A 24,895-nucleotide genomic window follows, 5' to 3' on the forward strand; every position below is an offset into this window, starting at 1 on the left:
CAGTATCCAGTATTCGGGAGATAGTAGGTTCGAACCCCACTGTCGGCAGCCCTGAAAATGTTTTTTTGTGGTTTCCCATTTTCACACCAGGCAAATGCTGGGGCTGTACCTTACTTAAGGCCACGGCCGCTTCCTTCCCACTCCTAGCCCTTTCCCGTCCCATCGTCGCCATAAGACCTATCTGTGTCGGTGTGACGTAAAGCAACTAGCAATAGTAATAATAATAATAATAATAATAATAATAATAATAATAATAATAATAATAATAATAATAATAATAATTGTACCGGGCGGTACACCTCCACGCCGCTAATTCAAAAGGTGCGCCAGTTGAAACTCCTCTGCTGGAGGAAACCTGAACTTTATTGACGGTATTAATTTTCTACTTTCTCAGAAGATGTCACTACCTGTAAATTTCGGAGTTTTAGAACTGTGTCATTTTTGATGTGTTTTTGTTTTGCTTGAAGTAAGAAGTGTGAACTTTCTCTTCTAGAGGACACTACTGAAGAACTACAATAGTGCACCCTAGTGCGAAGAAAAAGAACTGTTCTTTGGAGAAATTTTTATTTCAAAAGTTTGTTTCTTGTTAAATTTCCTTCTGTTATGGTTTAAGTTGGCTGTATACCCCTCTCTTTCTCCTTGTTTTGTATTCAACCAATCCCGAATTTCTTAACTTAATTTTCCACTAATAATGTGTTTCTTCTTCATCTTGTGTAGGGGTTTCTCTTTATTCTCCAATAAAGTGATTGTGGGCGGGTGTTCTCATTCCCCTAACGCCTAGAACCTTCCGCGAGAGTATATAAACTGCTGATTTTAGGGTCTCTAGGCCACTTCTGTTCCATCTTTCAGTGTGTAAAGTACATAGCAGGGGGCGGGAAGCGCCTCTTTCTTCGGCAGCGGTCAACAACAAGGTAATGGCCAATTAATAACTTCTTTCTTTGCTAGCTCAGCAGTTTAACTCTCGGGGCGGGTCCGAAGTTTTTCCGTTATGTAACCTTCCTTAAAAATGTAAAGAATCTGGTATCTATTTTACCTTTTAAACTACGTATTGGGATAGAGAGTGCTTAACCCTCTCGATCTCCCACTCATATTGTTTTGAGGTGAACTTTTTCTCAACCTATTCTTCCTTAACATTATGTAAATTTGTTTCTTTTCTAAAGTCACCTCCGTAGTATGGGATTAGCCCTTGCATCAGTGGCCTAAGAGCCAAATTAGGTTTTAAAAAACAAATTGTATTAGGAGTGCCGATCGCCTCCTCTCAATTGTTATTTTGGAGGTCATGTAATCAACCTTCTTTTCATTTAATAGACCTCAGTAGGTTGGGTATTTTACCCCTGTGTCTATGTCCAGTGAGGACAACTCGAAGGTGGAGTTTGGTGTGGCCTTTGAGAGGCTTAAAGTTGAGAGCGAGTGGCTCTTTTTGAAAATTGAGTGTTGTATGCCTCGTGGAGGCTTTTCAGTGTAATTTGGAGCAAGGGCTCCTAGGCATGAATGGGGTTTTCTGCCCCTCTGTTGAAACTTGTGTTTGGGGTAAAACTGAGCTGATTGCCCAAGCATTGTGAAGTCAGGGCGCGAAGCCCAAATCCTGTAAATATTGTAACTACCCTTTTGACTTGCTACTTTGTACCTGCCATGCTTGTTATTTCCTTATTTTGAAAAGAAAATATAACCTTGTTAAATTTTAAATTAATTTTACTTTCGTAGCTTGAGACCCGTTCACACCCGCACCTTCTTTCACCTCTACCTACCACGGAAAGCTCCGTAATAATAATAATAATAATAATAATAATAATAATAATAATAATAATAATAATAATAATAATAATAATAATAGGCCTAATTATAAATTAAAATCAGAACAGGAAGTTTCAGGATAAACAATTAGAAGTACTTGTTTTAAAAGACGACAGTCCTTCTTGTGTTCTTAAATCACATTAGTTTACTTTCCTGAATAATTCGCTTCGAGATTTTTGGACGAAGATTATGGTAATGCCTATTTTTTTATTTGCCGTATGTTGCACCCACTCAGACACGTCTTATCGCTACGATGGGAGAGGACAAGGCTAGGACTGCGAAGGAAGTGGCAGTGACATTAATTAAGGCACAGCAGCCGGATGTGAAAGTGTGAATAATGGAAAACCAACTATGAGAGCTGTCGGCAGTGAGTATTAGAATTCACTATATTCTGAATGTAAGCTAAGAACTACATGCCGCGAACCACGTAGCCAACTCGCTCAGTAGTAGTGATGATGTAGGTTTGAAAGTCCTCACATTACTCCGTATCGTTGGCAGAGGCAATGGGGTGACTAGGAAATTCAAAATACTGTAGGTGCGGCGATGGACAGTAAGCGTGTTGTATCGTCGTTGTTCTCTATATAACATAATTATTTTCAACATGTCGAGGAACTGTGCTCTGTAAAATATCATTTAATAATAAATAGTGTTATTGGTTTTTCTTCCTACTAACTACTTTGTACGATTTTCGGAGGAGCTGAATTCCCAGAGTTTTGTCCCTCCAGAGTTCCTTTCCAGGCCGGTAAATCTACTGACACCGGGCGAGTTGGCCGTGCGGTTAGAGGTGCGCAGCTTTGAGCTCGCATTCGGGAAATAGTGGGTTCGAATCCCACTGTCAGCAGCCCTGAAGATGATTTTCCATGGTTTCCCATTTCCACACCAGTAAAATGTTGGGGCTGTACCTTACTTAAGGCCAGAGCTGCTTCCTTCCTATTCCTAGGCCTTTCCTGTCCCATCGTCGCCATAAGACCTATCTGTGTCGGTGCGACGTAAAGCAAACAGAAAAAAATCTACTGACACGTGGGTGACGTATTTGTGCATCTTCAAATACCAAATATGCCAACTTGGGCTCAGAAAGCCAGCGCTGTACCGTCTGAGCCACTCAGTCAGACAGGATACCGTTCATCGTGTTTCACTGTTTGGGCAGATTCTATAAGAAAATAAAAGAAGGCCAACTCTACACGTGCTGGATTGTGCTACACAGGCAACGTAATTCTGCTTAATCGCCCAAAATTGTGTACATTAGTAAAAAAAGAAAACTTATTTGAAATATGATATATCCTTCGTGTTTTCTCTAAAATTTATGCAAAAGCATACCGCACAGGTAGAGAGCATAATTCAATCTAATCTATTATAAATTACGCACTGTAAGCGACATAAATGATATGGATGACGCTTAAACTATGGAGTTAGTATTTCGCCTTGACACCGCCCAGAGCGATGTAGCAGCCATGTTGGCCACTCTATAGTCTTCTTTCTCGCTCGTTGGTGCATACATATGCATGATTAAGAGTGATATAATAGAATCTGAGGCTGTTCTTGTAGAATGAAACATGTCATTCATTAAGAGTGATTTTTACATGTTTTACATGTTTCTAAGTGTTAGAATTCGTGTTTCGACAGAGTGGAAAGTTGTATTAACTGAGCCGATACCGAAAAGGATCGTTTCGTTCTTAATAGAAATAAAATGCTAAAAATAAAATGCACAGTGCTTCTTCTCTACAGGAGAGGAAAGATCTGTAACTTAGTTACAGTGGAACCTCCGATTGCGAGTAACTTGGTCTACGAGTGTTTTTGCAAGACGAGCAAGTATTTTTAATTAATTGTGACTTGATAAGCGAGTGAGGTTTCGCAATACGAGCGTCACGTGTACGTACGTTTCCACCTCCCCTGTGCCTTTGTTTTTCCATCCCCCTGCTACTCTCTTTCCTGGGAAAGTGTGTGTAATCATTTCCCGCGCTGGACTTCAGTTGGCGTGCCTCGCTCGCATAGTCAACACCGTACGAGTGCACATGTTTTGTTTCTGTCATCTGTGATATAACTGTTCTGCAACGATGGGCCCTGTGAACGAAATGAAGGCTAAAAAGGAATTCGGTCGGAAGAAGGAGATGATTACAGTTGATGAATCTGTTCAATGACAATGCAATGTCACATTTTCGTGAAATCCTCAAAAAGAGGCAAAAGCAACAGACATTGGACAGATTCCTCGTTAAAGTTGCACAAAAAGAAAACACTTCCAATGAGCCAACCGATAGCAGTGATTCCGTTAGTGAAATTCGTGCTACACAGTAACTCTTCTCATGTCATCTCTCGTCACACTCACACCAACAATGATTTTATTGTAAGGTAAAGTGCAGTTTAATTGTTTTACGTTATATTTTGTTTTAGAAATGTTATGCGAATAAATGTTTTTGTGTTGTGGACGAATCATCCGAGTTTCAATAGTTTCTTATGGGAAAATTTGCTTTGATATACGAGCGATTTGGATTACGAACATGTTGCCGGAACGAATTATGCTCGCAATCCAAGGTTCCACTGTACTAGTAAAGAGTTCTACTTTAGATAGCCATTACTGTGTACCTGAGTTGATGTTCTGGCCGAAGTGTTGGAAAGTCTTTATCGAAGCTCCGGCAGGTGCATGGCCCAGGATGAGAGGAAGTGCTGACTGTAATGAAAAGCAGTGCCTAATCACAAGAGGACAGGAAATGTTTATTACACACGTGGCACAGAACATCAAAATGACGGAGAGAAGTGTTTGGGTTAAACCAGACCGATTAAAATGAAACTGAGTAGGGTGATAAACTAAGGCACCATGAACTTCCGTAAAAATAATAACTGAATAACCCTGTATATGAATACAAAATATTTAATAGGAAATAATATTTTGGCTTTCATTATAAACGACACAAAATATGAAAACTCTAATATTCTTCTATATATTCATTTACTTCACGTGGTAGCAACATAGTGCTGTAGAGCGTGAAATTCTGTCCGTGCTGTGAAGATATAATGTTAAGTGCGGGGTGTTTAATGGAACTTTGAAATATAATTATTATTAGGTCTCTATTTCTATAGGAAACGCTCCGAGCTATCTGTAATTTTTTCAGCAACGTTGATTTTACAGAAAAACGATTACGACCATTACATTTAAGATAAGTTGATTGTTATTACATCCAAGTCTCACTGAAATCTATTCAGTTCAACCCAGCAGATCCCTTCTTAGTATCCAGGCTACCGAGAGTGGAATCTGTTCTCTTTCAGTGGCTTTCATGGCGTCTACGAAATGACTTTGTGATAATATTCGTCAATAACATTGAGTTTGGTCACCTAACTTTGGTTTCTAAGGAATGAACCTTAATGTATCTCCCTCATTACTATTGATTCATAGTTAGGCCTACTTTCTGACTTTTGGCTTGTATTCTACGTTGCAGCACATGCAGTGAAGAGACCCATATTGCAGTAATATTTAAAGTCACATGCAGGAAGCATTTTCAATGATTAGCGGGGAGTTGAACTATACCCAAGGTTATTGTCACGGTTTAAATCCCGTTACAAACATTCCTCTGATTTGTTATTATTTTCGGTAACAGCCGAAGATAGAGTCTTCGTAATGGAGATTAACAGTTCGGTGGATTACGTGTAAAGCTGATTGTGCAGTGTGGTTATATTTATAGGCCATGCTATCTTTCGTTGGTGTATTTTAATTTCGAAATTTAAGAATACATTTTGTTTAGTATCAAGTACAGTTAAATGTTTTATTTCACGGTAAAACAGGTAGTTTCAAATTATAGTTGGGAAAAAACGTTAATATCCTTTCTCAAAACCTATTCTAGGTTATGCTGTAAAAGTAAAGTTATTACACTACACCCTAGAGATATTCAAGATTCTCATACTATTATTGTTACTTTATATGTATTGTGTAGCTGGCGCCCATCATCAATTAAGATATTAATATTGCTGGATACTAGATGTGTAATTAATCAGGTAATTACAAGGTGAAGGCCTAACAGCAGGGCACATTTTACTTGGAAACCCGAGGGTAAGTATAAAGTGAGACCACATATTGCGACGATTATTTTTTTAATCAACATTTAATTATTGGAGTAATAATCACATGTTGTATCAAGAAAGACACTGTTGGTCGATTTCAAAGTGTAATTAATATTTTACTTTACTCTTGGATTGTAAGGTTAATTAGGATAATATCAGGGAAGTAGAATAGCGGTATTTACGAATAAAAACTGCATTTATATAATAAATAATTGCTTACTTACTGTATTTGTTTCCTTATTGTTAAGGGCCATGTTAAGCTTCAAGATGTTCATGCAGATGGGTTGAGTCACAGCTCCGTCTGAACAAAAATGCCGTCCAATAAACGTGAATAGCGACGTATGCGGTAATATCTGGTATACTCCAAACAGATTTGACAGCCACTGAAACACAACGATCTATGTTAGAAAGTTATTATTATTTTGTTTTTGTCCTGTCAGACGAGAGGTTAACATTTTTACAAAAATATGAGTTCTATATGTATACGTGTTGGAAAGGAACGACGAATTACAGAAACTATTTGTAAACTACGTATGAATGGTGAGGGTCATAATCGTTCAATTTCACTGCGTTTATCGTTCAGAACGATTTTTTATGGAAGATTTGCGACAATAGATTAGTATTACGAAAATATTTCAAACTTTGTGCTGGGAAAGAGTAAGGAGACGAGGTGCTTGACTAAGTTGTATGTTAAAAAATTTCAGTGGAGTGATGGCGTGGAATTTCTTAGTAGACGAATAAGCTTGAATAGAATTGAGCCACCCGTTTGCAAAGCGGACCATATGCCAAACATTTTTTTAAAGAAGTTTCATATTGGTTGCCAAGGGAATTATTTGTCAGGCAGTAAATTCGACTAAATCTTCTTAAAGTGCGTTTAAAATAACACATGCGTCTGCTAAGTAGGACAAGCGACTGCTGGGATCAGGGTGCAAAACGGGCCAACTGCACAGCGGTTGCAAAACGGGTTAAATTCACATGAAAACATGGCCACCGGGAAGTGGTGCGGGGACAAAACGGGCTATCTTTCCATCATGTAGACGAGGTCCTCTTTTCAGGAAATAAAATGCAAATGTGAATGCTGCGATTGTAGAAGTTCTTAGTTGGGGGGACCGGAGACCTGTACTTGTTTCTCCTGCCACGCTGGCGCAGTAAAGCATGAGGAAGAAAATGATGGAGAACTTATGCTCAGCTACGACTGCCAAAAGGAATTTAGTGCTTTCAAAGGTTCCCGACAAAGCCGTTTACTATTACTTGTCCAACTTCATCGTTTACCATGTACATCACCTCCTTCCCTACCTATTTTATCTGGATCGGTCGAACTGGCTAGAAACTGCGAGGAGATGAATCCGGACCTCATAGCCTAGAGGAACAAAGTGTAAAAGGCATGTCCCCCAAAGCAGAGGGACAATAACGTAGAGCACAGGTCAAGGAGTTGAATACTCGCATACATAGTTTGTGAAGATATATCAGTCTCAATTGAGTCATTTGACTCATCAAACTGGATCTCATGAAATTTTACACTGTCGCAACAGAGGTAGCATGAACAACTCAATCATTACCAGACAGTGGTAATTAAGACGTTAACCAAAGATTTCTTTCTTAGGGACCAGATGTCATAAAGAGGCGAAAGTAGCAGCTTTCACACAAGAAAATATTATCACGGCTCTCCAGATAAAGTTAAGGCTCTTTACAAAAGAAACATGGCTCCCAACAATCTCCATAGAGACTGTGTCCCCAGAAATCCAAACGCCAGTGAAAGCAATGCTGGCAGAAAAGAAAACAAATATGGAACACAAGGAGGTTAAAAAGGAGTTGCCATAGTTATGGAAACAAATAAACGTGAGTCAAATGAAACAAGAAAAATGAGAGTAAAATCCCGAAGTAAGCATGTAAATCGGCTGAGCAAGCCGAAAAAAATAGAGAGATGAAATAAGAATAATGATGAAAGCAAATATCCGTATGACACTGAAAAAATGACACAGTTCCGATAACCATATTGCACCTTTTACACACACACACACACACACACACACACACACACACACACACACACACACACACACACTCACTCTCTCTCTCTCTCTCTCTCTCTCTCTGTATATATATATATATCAGAGACCAAATATGCGAAGCAGAATGAATAAATAATATAATATTAAAAGACGTTACGATAAGTATCGTAACAGCATGACAAGAATCAATCGATGGCTCATGAGCTTGATCTGAGAGCACAGATCAAACGTCTGGGTGGCCGCAAATAGGTCTGGCCCACCCAGTTGACATCATAACCAAAATAACTTACACGCCATTTGACACCCATTTATATCGCACAGCAAGGCGAACATGAATCGTACAGTATCAGCGTTAAACCATATTACAGAACATAAGCTCAAGCCAGACGTCGAAGCCGAAGAGAAATAAAAGATCTCCAACAAAAAACCACAAACTAACTCATCACACACACGAAACAATCGGATTAGTGTTACCATTCGCTCAAAATAAGAACGATAACATAATAAGCAAATATGAAGAAAAGGAAGGACACAGAAATAAGTCTGCAGCAAATAAATAGAAGAATAATACACAGAACAGGTATCTCTCAGTAAACAAAACCAGCACAACTATAGCAAGCCAAGGAAGGATAAACCGGATATGGTGTCGTCCCATTTGCGGTCACTCAGGTAGAATACAAAAATAAACTAGTTTTGATAGGTGAGACATTGTCCCATTTGCGATCACTCTTATCAGTGGGGATATGGAATTCCCTACTGAAGGACTGGTACAGGTAGACAGCCTTTTAAATAACTGGCGACAGCTGCGTGCTAGCATTCGGATGCTGAAACTCATTAAATTAATTATGTTTACTGCTTGAGTACGATGCGTTAATATCGGGACAAGGAGACTAAATAGGACTTATTTGTACCTTTTATTTAGGGTTAGCAGATGGTTATGGGTGTAATCAAATGATTTTTGAAATGCAGGACAATGTCGTATGGCTTTTAGTGCCGGGATATCCCTGGACGGGTTCGGCTCGCCAGGTGCAGGTCTTTCTATTTGACACCCGTAGGTGACCTGCGCGTCGTGATGAGGATGAAATGATGATGAAGACAACACATACACCCAGCCCCCGTGCCATTGGAATTAACCAATTAAGGTTAAAATCCCCGACCAAGCCGGGAATCGAACCCGGGACCCTCTGAACCGAAGGCCAGTACGCTGACCGTTCAGCCAACGAGTCGGACAATGCAGGACAAAAGCAGGGCGTATTAAACCGTTAAACTTCTTCAAATTCAAAATAAACGTTTTCCTTAACACTCTACTTCCTCGACATTGCGACCCTTTTTTGGGTTGTGTCTTGATTGCGGACAAGGCAAAAACCGTCCAGATTCCGAACAACTAAATATACCCTGTCCAGAATGCGAACAAGAGATTAGTGTTGACGTGGGATACATAAAACAGATACAATTTTCAAAACAGTCTCATATGAAATTTTTGTTCTAGTAGTAGTAACATTAACTGGTACATTGGGATGTTTTAGATAACCCAACAATATTTATAAAAAATATTTTTCTTATTGAAAATGTTTAATAATTTAGCTTGGGGTAATCTTATGATTTAGAATATCCTTTTTATTGTATAACATAACTAGAGGGGCATTTGTTTATGGTGGATTAGTGAGAGTTGTATTATTAATAGATTATTATTATTATTACTATTATTATTATTATTATTATTATTATTATTATTATTATTATTATTATCTTTTTTTCTACTAGGTCTTATGGTGACGATGGGATAGGAAAGGCCTAGGAGTTGGAAGGAAGCGGTCGTAGCCTTAATTAAGGTACAGCCCCAGCATTTGCCTCGTGTGAAAATGGGAAACCACGGAAAATCATCTTCAGGGCTGCTGACAGCCGAACCCTTAAGCTGCCTGTTCATGGAATTCGGACGAAACGCTACTCGGGCACTTCGACACCTCAACACGCGCACAGCTATGAAGATAGGTGTATTTGCTCAAATACGCTCCTTTTGTAGACCATTGGCAGCGTCTGTTTTCGGATCCCATGTAAAAATTCTTTGGTGATACAGTTAGGGTTACCGAGCGAGTTGGCCGTGCGGTTAGAGGCGCTCAGGTGTGAGCTTACATCCGGGAGATAGTGGGTTCGAACCCCAGTGTCAGCAGCCCTGAAGATGGTTTACCGTGATTTCCTAATTAAATACCAGGCAAATGCTGGGGCTGTACCTTAATTAAGGTCACGTCCGCTTCTTTCCCACTTCTAGCCCTGTCCTATCCCATCGTCGCCATAAGACCTATCGCTGTCGGTACGACGTAAAGCAGGTACTAAAAGTAAAATAAGTATTTCTTTCTTTCTTTCTTTCTTTCTTTCTTTCTTTCTTTCTTTCTTTCTCTCTTTCTTAATCTGTTTACAGTCCAGGGTTGTTTTTTCCCTCGGACTCAGCGAGGGATCCCACCTCTACCGTCTCAAGGGCAGTGTGCTGGAGAGTGAGACTTTAGGTCTGGGGATACAACTGCGGAGGATGACCAGTACCTCGCCTAGGTGGCCTCACCTCCTATGCTGAACAGAGGTTTGTGGGGGGGATGGGAAGATTGCAAGGGATAGGCAAGGAAGAGGGAAGGAGGCGGCCGTGGCCTTAAGTTAGGTAGCATCGCGGCATTTGCCTGGAGGAGAAGTGGGAAACCACGGAAAACCACTTTGAGGGTGGTTGAGGAGGGAATCGAACCCCCGTCTACTCAGTTGACCTCCGGAGGCTGTGTGGACCCCGTTCCAGCCCTCGTACTAATTTTCAAATTTCGTGGCAGACCGGGGATTCGAACTCGGGCCTCCAGGGGTGGCAACTTATCACACTAACCGCTACACCACAGAGGCGGACTATGTAGTGTTTATCCGACATAATTTTAAAAAATCAGCCATAGATCGCCCTTGAGAGGTTTCTTTACCTTCTGGCAGAGTAACATGTAACGTCAGGATTACACTCAAGCAACCTAATTAGCATCAAATCAGAATGTCTGCGCATGATAGTTGAGACCGTACTACTACTGTTATTATTATTGTTATTATTTATTTATTTATTTATTTATTTATTTATTTATTTATTTATTTATTTATTTATTTATTTATTTTCCTCAAATTGTAGGTACAATTGAGGGACGGTGAATGGCGAAGGGTCATAGCCCCACATACACGAATGTGCCTCCATCCCCACTTAAAATTACAATATTAAAATATGCAATTATATTCTACATAGTGTGCTTATATACAGTTACCGTATTTCCATAGACATATATTTACACAATATTCATAAGACCTGTTCAACCGTGTGTTATTGTTCTAAAGCATACAGTTGTGAATATTTTGCATCAACAGGGGCTGCTTAACTGAGGCGGTAAAGGCGTGCTCCTTTCATGCAAAAGGACATGGTTCGATTCCCCGTCAGGAAGTCGAAAAATGTAGAGGCGGGATGTTCACTTCTGGAGAGACACACTTTGCTGGGATTTACTCAGCTCACACTAAAAGTGAGAACGAAGTAGATTCTTGGGGGACAACGTCTGCCGGGTATAGAGTTAACAATTTACTCCCGATTGTACGAATAGTAGAAGCCTTTATCTTCCACTACTCCAAGTCCTTCTTGGTCTGAACGGTGATAGATTTGCTTTGCAATATTTTTTATGATGAATGCCCCCCCCCCCCATGCATTTGGCACTTTCCCATTATACATTAAATAACGCATGATAGATTGTACACGAAGGAGATGAATTAGTAATTTAGGACTGCGTATACTGACCCCAATTCTGTTCGCAATCAGGACGACACCCCTTTTTGAAGCAATTGTAGGTCATCTCCAACTTAGCAGTAAAATTACACTTCCTTCTCCCCATTATACAATAAGGGACACTTTTTCTTTCTTTTTTTTTTTTTTTGCAAGCTGCTTTACGTCGCACCGACACAGATAGGACTTAATGCTACGATGGGATAGGAAAGGCCTAGGAATGGGAAGGAAGCGGCCGTGGCCTTAATTAAGGTACAGCCTCAGCATTTGCCTGGTGTGAAAATGGGAAACCAGCTGCGTGCCCCTAACCGCACGGCGAACTTGCCAGGTGGAAGTGATTTTCTGATTTTAATTGTATTTTTATTTTGATAGAGCTATCCAAGACTCACGATTTGAAACCTTTTTGGGCCTTTTAGTTCTTTAACTTTCGGCACAATTGAGTAAATTGCTGCATTTTATGTTTTTCGTAGCAATTTGTCCGCTAGGAAATGTTTTCAATATTAATAAGTAGTTAGAAGACGTAAATTCAATCACATTATATTCCTGCGAATAGAACTACGGGGAGGGGTTGGGAGAATCCCTGAGTCTAGCCTAATTAGCAGTCTCCCTGCTGCATGGACGTTGGAAAACCCCAACAGGCTGCTGATAACTTTAAAGTGATCGCAAATGGGACACGAACTGGTCTTTCTTCGCATTCCTTTTTTCTTCCGAACTGGAAGTGACCGCAAATGGGACAAATTTTGCTGTGACCGCAAATGGGACTGACCGCAAATGGGACACAACCCCGGATATATACCTGGAGACTGAAGAAGTCAATTGGATTGATTCTAAGTAATCATCTTCAGTGACTCTGAACTGAGAGAGCCATACAAGATAAAGTATGAATCTTTTTGAAATACCATTTATATGAGATGAAAATCATCTCGTAGACTAACGTCTCCATCTTTTTTACCCAAACCATTCAAGCCATTATAGTCCCCAGATCAGTGATCACACGAATCAAAGATCAGCTAGAAAGAAATGCTTTGTCAACCCTCCGTTACATGAGATACCCTCTGTCTAATCGGGATGAACTACACGTCAAGTTAGGCATAGAGAATACTAACCAGTCACAACTGACTGATCTATGACATCGTAAAGAATGCGATATCAGTAAAGTATGATATGAAGGTAATGAGGTGCGGCACACAGGGCTCATATATAAGCACTCAGACCCCAGATCTGTTAAAGCTAGGAAAGATAACAACACAACATGAAGAAGGAGTTGGAATTTAATAGACTTCTTCTTTTTCTTCTTTTCCTACCGCTTTTTCCCCACACCTGTGGGTTCGCGGGTGCGAACTGCGTCCCACGTGTGTGTGTATTTATTTATTTTATTTTATTTTATTTTATTTTATTTTATTTTATTTTATTTTATTTTGCCCTGTTTTACGGATGGTTGCCCTTCCTGACGAAAACCACATATGGAGGGATGTAATCACTATTGCGTGTTTCTGTGGTGGTTGGTTACTGTGGTATTTTGTCTGAATATGAAGAGGAGAGTCTGGGTGCGGACACATACACCCAGCCCCGAGCCAGAAGAATTAATCAGAAGCGATTAAAATCCCCGACCCGGCCGGGAATCGAACCCGGGACCTCTGAACCGAAGGCCAGTATGCTGACCATTCAGGTCACGAGTCGGTCACATTGGAATTCAAGAGTATTTGGGAAAACGTTTGTAGGAAGATTGGGTTTCGAATAATTTACCAAAGGTCATTACGTCTATCATCTTTGAAACACTACAAATATTTAGCATTGTACAACCGCCACCTCCTAGTGAAGTTAAAATGATTTAGAAAAGCAAAGTCACCTCCGTACAAGCCATGAAGGCCCTTGGAGGAGTGGAAGGTAAAGACTTCCACCATTGTTAACCTCGGCACGTGATGGGGTAGAGTGGTTAGCTCTACGCCCGGCCGCCTTTGCTCCCAGGAATTAACCTGGTACTCATTTTGGTGTAGGTTGAGTGAACCTCAGGGCCATATGCACCTCCGGAGGTGGAAATCTCGTTTCTTAATTTTTACGACTTCCTGATGGGGATTCGAACTCAAGTCCTTCCGGGAGAACCGAGCACGCCTTTACCGCCTCAGCCAGGCAGCCCCTTAAAATGATTTAACTGTACTCAAATAGGGTATCAAGCACAACTTTATTTTTCTTCTCTGCTGCGGAACATTCATTCCAACGTCGACAGACATTTAAACAGCCTCCTTCAGAAGTTTTCCGTTTATGTTGCGATGACTGTGTTCTTTGAGTTCTTTATTTTAAAGAGCTTGTATTTTCCCATCTCCCGTATTAATCTGTCGGTAATGTGTACCGGTACATTGTTTATAAGGTCGTCATCACCGTTTGATTCATTGTCAGATATTTCTGGTGTTATTCTAAATTCATGTAGTCGGATAGTGAAGACATTTGCTTGAACTGCGACTGAATGGTCGCTTGTGCCCGCAGATTCATTCCTTACTATGTGGCTCATTCCGATACAGCATTAGTCGCGTCGTCAAGAAAGTAGGCCTAGTTACATATTTTTTAATCACTGCAGTTATACATTCACATGTACGTACAATTGCCTTTGTAGCAATGCATTTCACTTTTGAGGCTAAACAATCGCGCCATTTTGAAGTCTTAGGCTACGACCACACTTGTGTGATTTAACGCTGCGTTACTGCGTGTTTTTCACGCAGATGGACGACCTGCGAGGTGGCTGGTCACACTTATATTTTGTCCCTCTGGATTTCTGCATGTTTTTCACGTAGCTGGACGACAGGGCAAGTGGTCAACACTTGCATGTTTGCGTGTGTTGTATATTGTGAAGTAACAAAGCATCAACGTGGTTCTGCATATGGAAAGAATTCCATTTAAGAACTGCGTTGTTGCTTTAAGGTACGTGTTTATGCTGCAGCTTCGCTGCTGGCACATCGCCAAGCCTCGCTGCTCGATGTTAGGCGATGATGAAGCAAATCAGTGGATCTCAATCAGTGCATTTACCCTGGAGCCCGGCTTATAGCTGCACTGCTGGCTGCTATCATCGCCACATCCATGGTCTCAAACACGTTTGATTTGTGAGCCTGACACATCACCGGCAATCCTGTAACTTGGACTGTGATTGGTTCTTTCAAGGTAACCCAGTCTCCCACTCTTCTTCTGTCTGCTTTCCACTCAGATGTTATGTGGCACTGTCAGTGCTGCGTTGACTGTTTGTGGTCGTCCTCGTAGTCAAAGAAAATATTGGATCCATCCTATAACAAGTGACATGTCATCAAGTGGAAGAGCCTCCGTGGCTCAGACGGCAGCGCGTCGGCCTCTCACCGCTGGATACCGTGGTTCAAATCCCGGTCGCTCCATGTGAGATTTGTGCTGGACAAAGCGGAGGCGGGACAGGTTTTTCTCCGGGTACTCCGGTTTTCCCTGTCATATTTCATTCCAGCAACACTCTCCATTCTCATTTCATAGCATCTATCATTCATTAATACATCACTTTGGGAGTGGCGACCCCATCGTACTAACAGCCTATATCTCCTTCATTCATTCCATCCCTGACCCAGTCAATGACTGGAAAACAGGTTGTAGGTTTTCATTCATTTCATCAAGTGGACAGTTTGTGCTCCGTACACATAAACTAAAAGACAACCAAAAATGATTCTTTTTAGTATTACAGAATGTCCGTGACCTCATATGAAATGATTTTCTGTTTGTTGATAAATGCTTTCAGCAAAAGAAACACAAGGAAATGTATTGCCTCGGAAGAAAAACGAATGCAAATGGACCACGCACAGTATTCGAACAAGAGCACAATACAGCAGCGTTTTCTTGCCGCAAGTGTGACAGGCACTGAACGGGAAAACACGCAAACAAAATGGGCCTTTCTGGAGTGGGTGACATTGAAGACGTGCCTTGTCTCTTGGCTGCGGGAAAAAACCCTGTGCGTGACGGGTCCCGTTTAAGTTAGTGCTGTCCATTTTTGACACGAGATTTCGCGTAGTAACGCAGCGTGAAATCACACAATTATCAGCGTAGCCTGTGTCATCTGTATAGGATACCATGGTGGAGTTTACAAGTTCTGGCATTTCATTAATATACAGGAGATAGAGAGAAGGTCGCAGGATAGGACCTTGTGGAATACCGCTTTGTCTAATTTTAATGGAAGATCTAACTTTCTTTACCTCGTAATCTATTTCATAATTTACTTCAATGCACGGCTTACGTTGTTGTAATATGATAACAGATGTAAATCGACACCATGGACACACAGTGTTCTAGTTTATTTAACAATTGGTTATGGACTACACTATCGAAGGCTTTAGATACATCTAAAAATAATGAAGTAAGAAAGTTAATGTGATCAAGATAACTAAAACATTGTGAGTAGAAGCTGCTAGAGCAGTAACAATTGACAAACCTTCCCTGAATCCCGGTTGACAACATTTCTAAGAAAAAAATGTGTCCACAGGAAATAGCTCATGGTGAGGCAATGGTTGAACAAGTTGGTAATGTCCACGGGAAAATCTGAGTGATGTGGTCCACGGCCTCAAGGCAAAGTTCGAACAAACAGCACTCGAGACCGCAAAACTGAAACGCTGAAAGCTAAGGTGTGGCTGCCCTTCGTACATGACACTATTGTGATCTCGAGCCATGGAAAGGAATAATTACAGCTGTTTCTACAGCATCTGAATCGTATTAACACCAATATTCAGTTCACTATGGAGACAGAAAAAGAAGGAAAACCCCCTTTCTTCGATGTTCTGGTAATGAAGACCGCCGGTTTAAACTTGGGACACACAGTGTACCGCAAGCCATCCCAAAAAGATCGCTATCTTCAGAAGACGTCCAACCACCACCCACGACATTAATACGGAGCGATTAAGACGCTTGCCGACCGTGCTAGAATAATTTGTCAACCTCAGCACTTAAACGAGGAGCTCAGCAACCTCAGTATGGTCCTACTCGCTAACGGGTACAGCCATAAAGATATCCAGCGAGCACTCCATACCAGACGTCCAACAACCAGGGAAAAAGAAGAGGAGTGGTTGGCAGCTAAAGCCTTTCTGCCGTATACTAAAAAAAATCTGACAGAATAGGGAGGCTACTGGAGTCTCATGGGGTAAACACCATATACAGGCAAACGAAGAAAATCCAGGAACTACCTTAGGTCTGCCAAAGACAAGCGCCATCCTCTCTCCACAGTAGGTGCCTACAAGATCCCGTGCAGTTGCTGCCAGGTGTACATAGGCATTACGAAACGCAGCATCGCCACACGATTGAAGGAGCACAACAGACATAGCAGGCTGGGACAAGCAGATGAATCATCAGTCACTGAACACTCGCTGGTAGCAAGCCGTGACTTACAGTACAGCGACACCAAAGTACTGTCCACTACTGTGTCTTATCAAGCACAGCTATAGAAGGAAGCCATTGAAATCCTGAAGTACACCAACAGCTTCAACCGTAAGGGGGAATCTGAAAGGGTAAACAAAGCCTGGTTTCCAGTCGTCAAAGCCTCAAATCCTGAAGGACACGATGGCCGAGTTAGAACAGAAAAAGCAACTGGTGATCAGGCCAAGGCAGGTCGATCCTTAGTGCTTCAACCATTGGCCAAAGAACAACCAATCAGCGACCGCCCCCCCTCCCCCTGCATGGCGAACCAATTGGCGAGCAGCGTAACGTAGCCTGTACTATATGAGGTGGAACTGCAACTAGTTTTCAACAAAAAATACTTCATTCCACTGAGAGCTTCGCTGCTATCGAAGTCTGTCGGAACCCTTGTCAATGTCGAACGCAATCTTCGGTGAAACGTTGGGACCATAACATGCTCCTGGACCACGGCCTACATGCCCAGAAACACTGATATGATTACGCCTACTAGGTATCGCCTAAGTAAGGTGTTTAATTATGAGCTGTGATTTGATTGTTCAAATTTCACTATTTATTTTCATTATGCTCTGGTGGCACCTTCGTGTCTAAACTGGTGTGATATCGATCTTTAACGCTGATTCTGGGTTCAAGCCTGGTGACTGCATGTGAGAAGTGTGCTGTATAAAGCGGAGATCAGACAGAATTTCACCGGGATCTGGTATTCTCCCCATGTTAAGTGGGGTTTGGATTCTGGCATATCACTGACCATTTTGCGCAGTCTTCAGCGTCCACACCTGCAGCTCCTATGTCTTCCCTCAAACAATCCATCCACCATTATACAGGCCAGTATCGAGGTCGTTGTCCATCTTTTTGAGCGTAAGTGCTCGCTTCGCGATGGCTTCCGCCTCAACTCGGGCCGCGTGGCCATACCACCTAAGTTTTGCCTCTCATTTTGTCGGGAATCGGGGCAACACTAACAGTGTTCCTGTCCTCCTAGTTCTTAGTGTGGTGTAGTCGCGTGACTCCCAGCGTCCATCTAAGCATGAGCACCTCCGTTAGGTGCAGGATCTTGTTGTATACAAGGAACTTTGGTATACAAGGCACAACATAAAAGTTTATTGCTTCAACACATTTATACAATATGTACATAAAATAGAACGAAACTTTTCTTGAAGCTTGTTGAGTTGCACACGTTTAATGTTAATATAAGGTAGTAGGCTGAGGGCCTGAATAATATTTACATTATTGAGATTCCTATATACATTCAATCTTGTCTTGATGAGACATTCTGTTCAAATGAGAGAATGTTCTTGATAGTCGAAAACTATCGGTCATGTATAATAACAAGTGGAAGTTGTAGAGAGAGCTCGTATTAGCAAAATGCTAACAGGAGGCGTATAACTTGCAAGGAACTTGCGTCTAATGTTCATATATAGCAGAATGCTATGATTGGAGTCGGAGCATTTTAGGGGACTTGAGTGAGTAGCAGAATGCTTGCATGGGGTGCTCGACGTGGCTATGGGATGCAGGATGAATGAGGCAATGTCCAGAGGTGAAACCTCACGGCCAGGAATCAGTCCACCTATTCAGAACACATTTTTAAGAGGGTACCTCCGTGTCTGACTTGCGGTGTAGTCTGGTCGTTGGACACTGTAGGAGTCCTGGAGAGGCGAAAAACGTTGCTCCTTTTATAGCGCTGGCTGACGTCACCGATGATCACGTCAGCGCACTGCAATCTGCCTCGTGGTCTCTGGAAACGTCATGTTCGGCGGGCTGCGGAGCTTGTAGGCGTGGAGCTTATAGGCGCGGAGGGCACACACAACAGATCTGTTCGTGTCTGTTTGTCGCCGGCAAACATTCTACCCCGTACAGTATCACTGGGCAAACGACTGTGCTGTAGATCTTCGACTTGAGACTCAGGGGTATCTAGGAGTCGCAAAGGACACCGCCCACGACCTAACGGCACTTCAACCAGGCGGCGTTAACTAGTGCTCGAGAATCTACAAATATGTCCCCGTCAGCTGTCACGCGGGAGCCAAGATAACGGAGCTCAGATGTCTTCGGTAGTGGAATGTCGTCGATCAATATTGTCCCATTTGTATAGGTACCGCAATCCAGGTATTCTTTTCTCTTTTTTGCTATATCACAGTCCAAATATTTTCAGGCTAGTTTTCCACTGGGTAAGCAATTACTTAGTCCTATTTCGTGAATTGCTAACCAGCATAACGTCTTATGTATAGAAAAGGGTCCATGGACAGGGTGTTTGCAGGTCCACAATTAGTGTGTCCATACACAGGACGAACAGGAATGGTGGCAGGGCGGATGCTTGATGAACTCCCACTCAAATGTCAAATGCAGTGCCACCAGCTGCACAGCGGTCAGAACTTGTAGATTTGTGGTACAGGAACTTAAGACAACGGATATATTTCTCTGGGACACAATAGATACGGAGAAAATACCAGATGAGTTCATGGGGATTCGATCAAATGTCTTTTTTAAATCTAGAAAGCCCGTATGGATCGTTCTTCTCCTCTCTGCCAGCAACTGGACAGCATGGGTAGCACCTCTTGTTCTGGGGGATTTTACGAAGCTGCATTGGTTTGATAAGACTGTACTGATGCTTCTAGGTGGGCGTCAGTCAATAAGATTTTCGAAGATTTTCATAGTGTGGCAGAGGAGAGAAGTTGAACTGGCGCAGATAGTAATATAACCTCTGCTTTTTCAGATTGACACGGTGAATGCAATGTCATTGTTTTCAGTACATTTGTCGAAGAAGTTTGCTAGAAATTCAATTCCACATTTCCCATCTCCTTCCAAACTTCAACAGGGATGTCATCATGTCCATTTGCTTTTTCTTTTTCATTGCGTGGATGGCATCTGCAACCTGCAACCTCGGCTGGCGTGGTAACTGGAACTGCACTCTACACTGGATTGGCTGTGGATATAGTTGAATGTGTATCCACAAAGATGCACACAAAATGCTGTCAACTTGCGTACACGGATTTATTCACAATTATTTACAAATTGAATACACATGCCGTCACAATAAAACATTTCACTCCGAAACATCAACAAACCACCATTTTAACAAATGCCTATCACGGAACCCATGGAGATTACAACCTTGAAACAGTTGACTGCTGACTGCCACAGTATGTCAGTACAAACACAACTCGTGGTCACAAGTACAACTCCTGTTAAACCATAACTCCACCTAAACAGTAACTCCTCTCTACAATCAAGACCACCTCTTTATATAGGTGCCTGGCCAGGCTTCTAGAAAGATACGTTACAAAATACCTTCTCGTAAATTCTAGAGTGTTAATGTACAGGATATTCTCCATAGTTCTCGTCTACTCAGTGCCATTCTGGATGTCACATTGTGTTTCACAATACTGTAGTGGATTACACATCATATATATAGGTAATAATGAATTATATACGGGTTCTTACATTAACTGAACTCCTATGTTATATATTCTATATACAGTACATGTTTCATGACATAACCTCACAAACAATGCGATCTTCCGACTACGTAAATAATAATAATAATAATAATAATAATAATAATAATAATAATAATAATAATAATAATAATAATAATAATAATAATAATACTGTAATGAATAATCGTAAAATAATAATAATAATTCGAGCTCGATAATTGCATTATATACCCGTGGGTGAGAGAATATTGTTTTCAAATTGTATCAATTTATCACACTTGCGTCAATATCCCTCTATAGGGAGCGTGCACGGTACTAGTAACAGAGCGCTCTGGCGGAGTTCCTAGAATTAATACGGTGAGAGTGCGTTCCGCTGGAAGACTTGCTTCATAGTTTCGGCAAAAATTATCGTTGCATCTTGTCGTCAAGATAAATAGGAAGTAATGCTATGGAAGTTGTAATGCTCGACATATAAAATACATTTAAACCTGATATTGTTGTCACAGGGCGAAATTAATAACAATATTGTAACTACCTCATATCTATGAATCTGTGAAATTCAAATTTCGTGAGTGAGATTTCCGGTGAAATTGACTGTGCTTTTGACAAGCTATTGTCAGGCAGCATCCGGTAAGCAAATAAACAGGAATTCAGTTGGAATAAGTAGATAATACGTCATGTTGTTAAGCAAAGTTCTGATAAGATAGATTTATACGAGTGGATTATGTGCTGGGGTTACAGTTCTAATTATTGGTGGCAAGAAATTTGTTAGCACGGTACTAGTAACAGAGCGCTCTGGCGGAGTTCCGAGAATTAATACGGTGAGAGTACGTAAACAATGTCACTGATATACGGAATATTTTTCAAGATTTTGAAAATTTTCACCCTCTGTATGCATCTTTCAACATGAATTCACACACTTGCTACACTCTGAGTTTGTAACACTTCATATTCTGTAAATCTCCCATTGTGAAGAAAAAGAGGCATAACAAGTAAAGAATGAGGTGACTGTGTTTTAAAACCTGGGAATTCCTTGTCGGCTAATATAATGTGCCCTTCACTCAAAAGATTTAGGAAGCCTGAATTGTTAACAATAAAAGTATCACTAGTTCTTCCACCATAACAAGGGGAAACAAAAACAATAGTTCCGTTAGGGGCCACAGCTAATAAAAATTTAAATGTATAACATGACTTGTACGAAGAATACATGTAACATCTCTCATCTATTCTTGCTGGCGTTTCTTATTTCATTTCTGTGCAATCTATTATAACTCGTGCGTCAGGATAATATGTTTTAAAAGCGCGAGGCAAAGTATTTTTCACGGAAAGTTTGCTAGGCCAGAAAATAAAATTAGAAGTGCGTTATTCGCGCAACAGTAGTCCGATGTACACCAAATATGACTGCTAAGGAAGCAAAGGTCCAATTTCATTTTCATTAACAAGAGTAAACAAACATCGTTATTACTTATATTTATAGCCACTTTAGAAACAAACAAAGAAAGAAAGTAAAAAGTTGAATGTCTTAAATGAAACACTTGTTAAATCCTTCAACTGTGCCTCACTTGTTATGCTCTGTTATCCATGAAATCCTCTGCATATGTCCATGGGGGAGATGGGACCACAACTTTTATCCACCTTTACCGAAATACTTGAATGTACTATGCTTGAGTAGCACTGTGTACCTACATCGTTCCCACTAAAAACACAAGTGAATTCGAAAATCGTTGCTTCAGTCTCAAATGCTGCTTGAATCGACTTATATAATTTTTCACACACTCATTTTTCACAATAAATTTACGAGTTTCCTGATTAGAAGTATGTATATTTGAGCATTTCATTCGTTTACTCGCTCTTTAAACCGAGATACATCACATTCTCTTTTCGGTTTCTTCTTATAGCTCTCATGAAACACAGATGGTATATATGATGGATGATTTTCAATATTACTTGGCTTTCCTCCAACAAAATATTCACTGCAAATGACGGAGCATTTCGTCGTTGCCGGTACAAATCCTCCTATGTGATAACATTTTTGGAGATATACTGACCCGCAGCACATACATTATGAAGAGCGAGAATGCCTTGACTATATTCACACAATATTGCACCTTAGATGACAGAACCTTATCGGCCAAAGTTCTAAACTAAAATATTTCACATAGGAGGTTTTGTCCCGGCAGCGACGATTTGGTGGGTTCCCATGGAGTTCCATCTGCACTGAAATGCAGGAAAACAATTATTATTATTATTATTATTATTATTATTATTATTATTATTATTATTATTATTATTATTATTATTATTATTATTTTCTTCTTCTTCTTGCGTTCTGGCCTTCTAAGGACCACGTTACAATTTCAATTGTTCCTCCTTAGTTGTTCTTTCCTTTTCTTCCAGTATTCTTTCATTGTTTCACTGTGTTTCTTTTTCCTGTCTTCAGTCCACTTTGTGCCTGTTTCCTTTTCCTTCCTACCTTGGAATCCTTCCATTATTATTGTTCCGGGATATCTGTGGAACAGCAGAGGTGAAAGAAGGTGCCGGGATGAATGGGTCTAACTACAGAGTCAAAGTTAATTTAAAGTTTTAACAAAGGTTATATTTTCCAGAAAACAATAGAAATTTGATAGCTTTTCACTTTAGGGGAATTACAAAGACATAGCAATCTAAAAACAAAACTTAGAAGGATCCAAGAATTTTAACTCTCTTGGGCTACAAGCCCCTAGTTTTGCAATTTCGAGCTCCTAGCTCAACTCCCAAATTTGTTCAAGGGCAAAATTCCCCTAATAACATGGAGCACTTGCTCCCACTTTACAATGTCAAGTCTCCCAGAGGCATTCTTACAACACTAGAAAAGAGCTGACACGCTCTCAGTTTTTCAAGCCTATTCAAGGCAATATCAGACTTTACAATTACTTGCCATCAAGGTACAACTTACACAAATGAAACGGGGGTATCTCGTACCCAACCTACTGGGCCTTAGCAGAAAAAGAACAGGTTAAGTAAATGGCCCGAAACACCAAGTTGAATGGAGGCGTGTACTTGCACTCCTAAATATGCATTCTTAAAACCTAAAAGGCACTAGGCCGATGAAACAGGGGCTATTCCCAAACTATGGAGGTGACTCGTATAAGAATAATTTAAGACATTACAGAAAGGAAGAAAACCAGTTACAAAACGTAGTCACCTCAAACCAATATGAAGGGGAGCTCGAGAGGGTAAATCACTCTCTATCCCCGAATTACAGTTGCAGATTTTATGATGTTTTTACATAAGCCGGCAGAAAATTACATTTTTAGAAAAGTAGGTTACATGGTAAAAGTTTCGGACCTTTCCCGCGGGTTAAACTGCTGAGCTAGCAAAAAATAAAGATGTTAACGGCCATTACCTTGCTGAAGAACTGCTGCGTGGTGAAAGAGGCACCACCCGCCTCCTGCTTCACATACACACACTCAGTTAGATGTTGATAAAATGGCCAAGAGACGTGAAAATCCGCAGTTTATAAACCCTCGGGGAAAGTTCGAGATCTTTCATGAATAATCAAGCCACACCCTCTCACTTTTATTGGCTACCTTAAAGTTACACACCAAATCGAAGAAGAAGCCGGTGATTGGTTAGAAATTAATTACATAAATTCTGGATTGGCTAAATTCAAAACTGGCGGAAAGAAAAGATAAATATTGCCAACTCACAAATGAATGAACAATTTAGTAAAGAACAAACTTTTGAATACAAAATTTCTTCAAATAAAGTTCCTTCACTTCGCACCAGGGTGCATGATCATAGTTTTTTGTAGTGACCTCTATGAGAGAATGTCCAAATTTCTTGATGAACTGAAAACAAAAACAAGCTGAAATACACACAGTACTGGAAACTTTATCACAAAATTAAGGTAATGACATCTTCTGAGTAAAAGTTTAAGTAGGTCTAATTCCAAGTTCTGTGTTTCTCCTGTAGAGGAGTTCTAATTGGCTCAAGATTTAAATGTGCGGTGTAGAGGTGTACCGCCCGGCATAATTATTATTATTATTATTATTATTATTGTTGTTGTTGTTGTTGTTGTTGTTATTCGGCGTAGTCAAGACACATGCACATGGAAGGACATGAATGTAAACAAACGAACCTGCTGCAATGCATAATTGAAATGTACTATTTCAAAGTGTACTTAAATTAACGTGTTCTTGACTTGGCATACCTGGTATGTTTGAAATGTGTGATATGAAATGTGTAATTTACCTCCCAAATGAAATAAGGTAGCCTACTGTACTTACTTTATCCTTCCCACAGCCGAAATCCACTTCCTGCATCTGCCCGATTCCTATGGACGGCCAGGAAATGTGTGAAATGTAATTCCTTTTCCATGCGTGTTTCTTTGTGTGTTGTGGCAGTTCACTGCACAACAGTTTCTATTTGATTTAGGCATTTTGATA

The 24,895-nt window shown here is 40.7% G+C and overlaps 1 protein-coding gene across 3 annotated transcripts in view; it reads right to left on the bottom strand.

Moving 5' to 3' along the window:
* The window catches only part of LOC136866125 (gastric triacylglycerol lipase), a 116,207-nt gene that overhangs the window by 39,418 nt on the left and 51,894 nt on the right, over window positions 1-24,895 (bottom strand). For all 3 annotated transcript variants that reach the window (XM_068226618.1, XM_068226616.1, XM_068226617.1), the window contains exons 5-6: window positions 6,069-6,227; window positions 4,375-4,459 (exon numbers count right to left, since the gene is read on the bottom strand). In XM_068226618.1, the coding sequence (XP_068082719.1) occupies window positions 4,375-4,459; window positions 6,069-6,227 (244 nt within the window). The remainder of the gene's footprint in view (window positions 1-4,374; window positions 4,460-6,068; window positions 6,228-24,895) is intronic.

This window comes from Anabrus simplex, chromosome 3 (genome assembly GCF_040414725.1).
Source record: "Anabrus simplex isolate iqAnaSimp1 chromosome 3, ASM4041472v1, whole genome shotgun sequence".
NCBI lineage: Eukaryota > Metazoa > Arthropoda > Insecta > Orthoptera > Tettigoniidae > Anabrus > Anabrus simplex.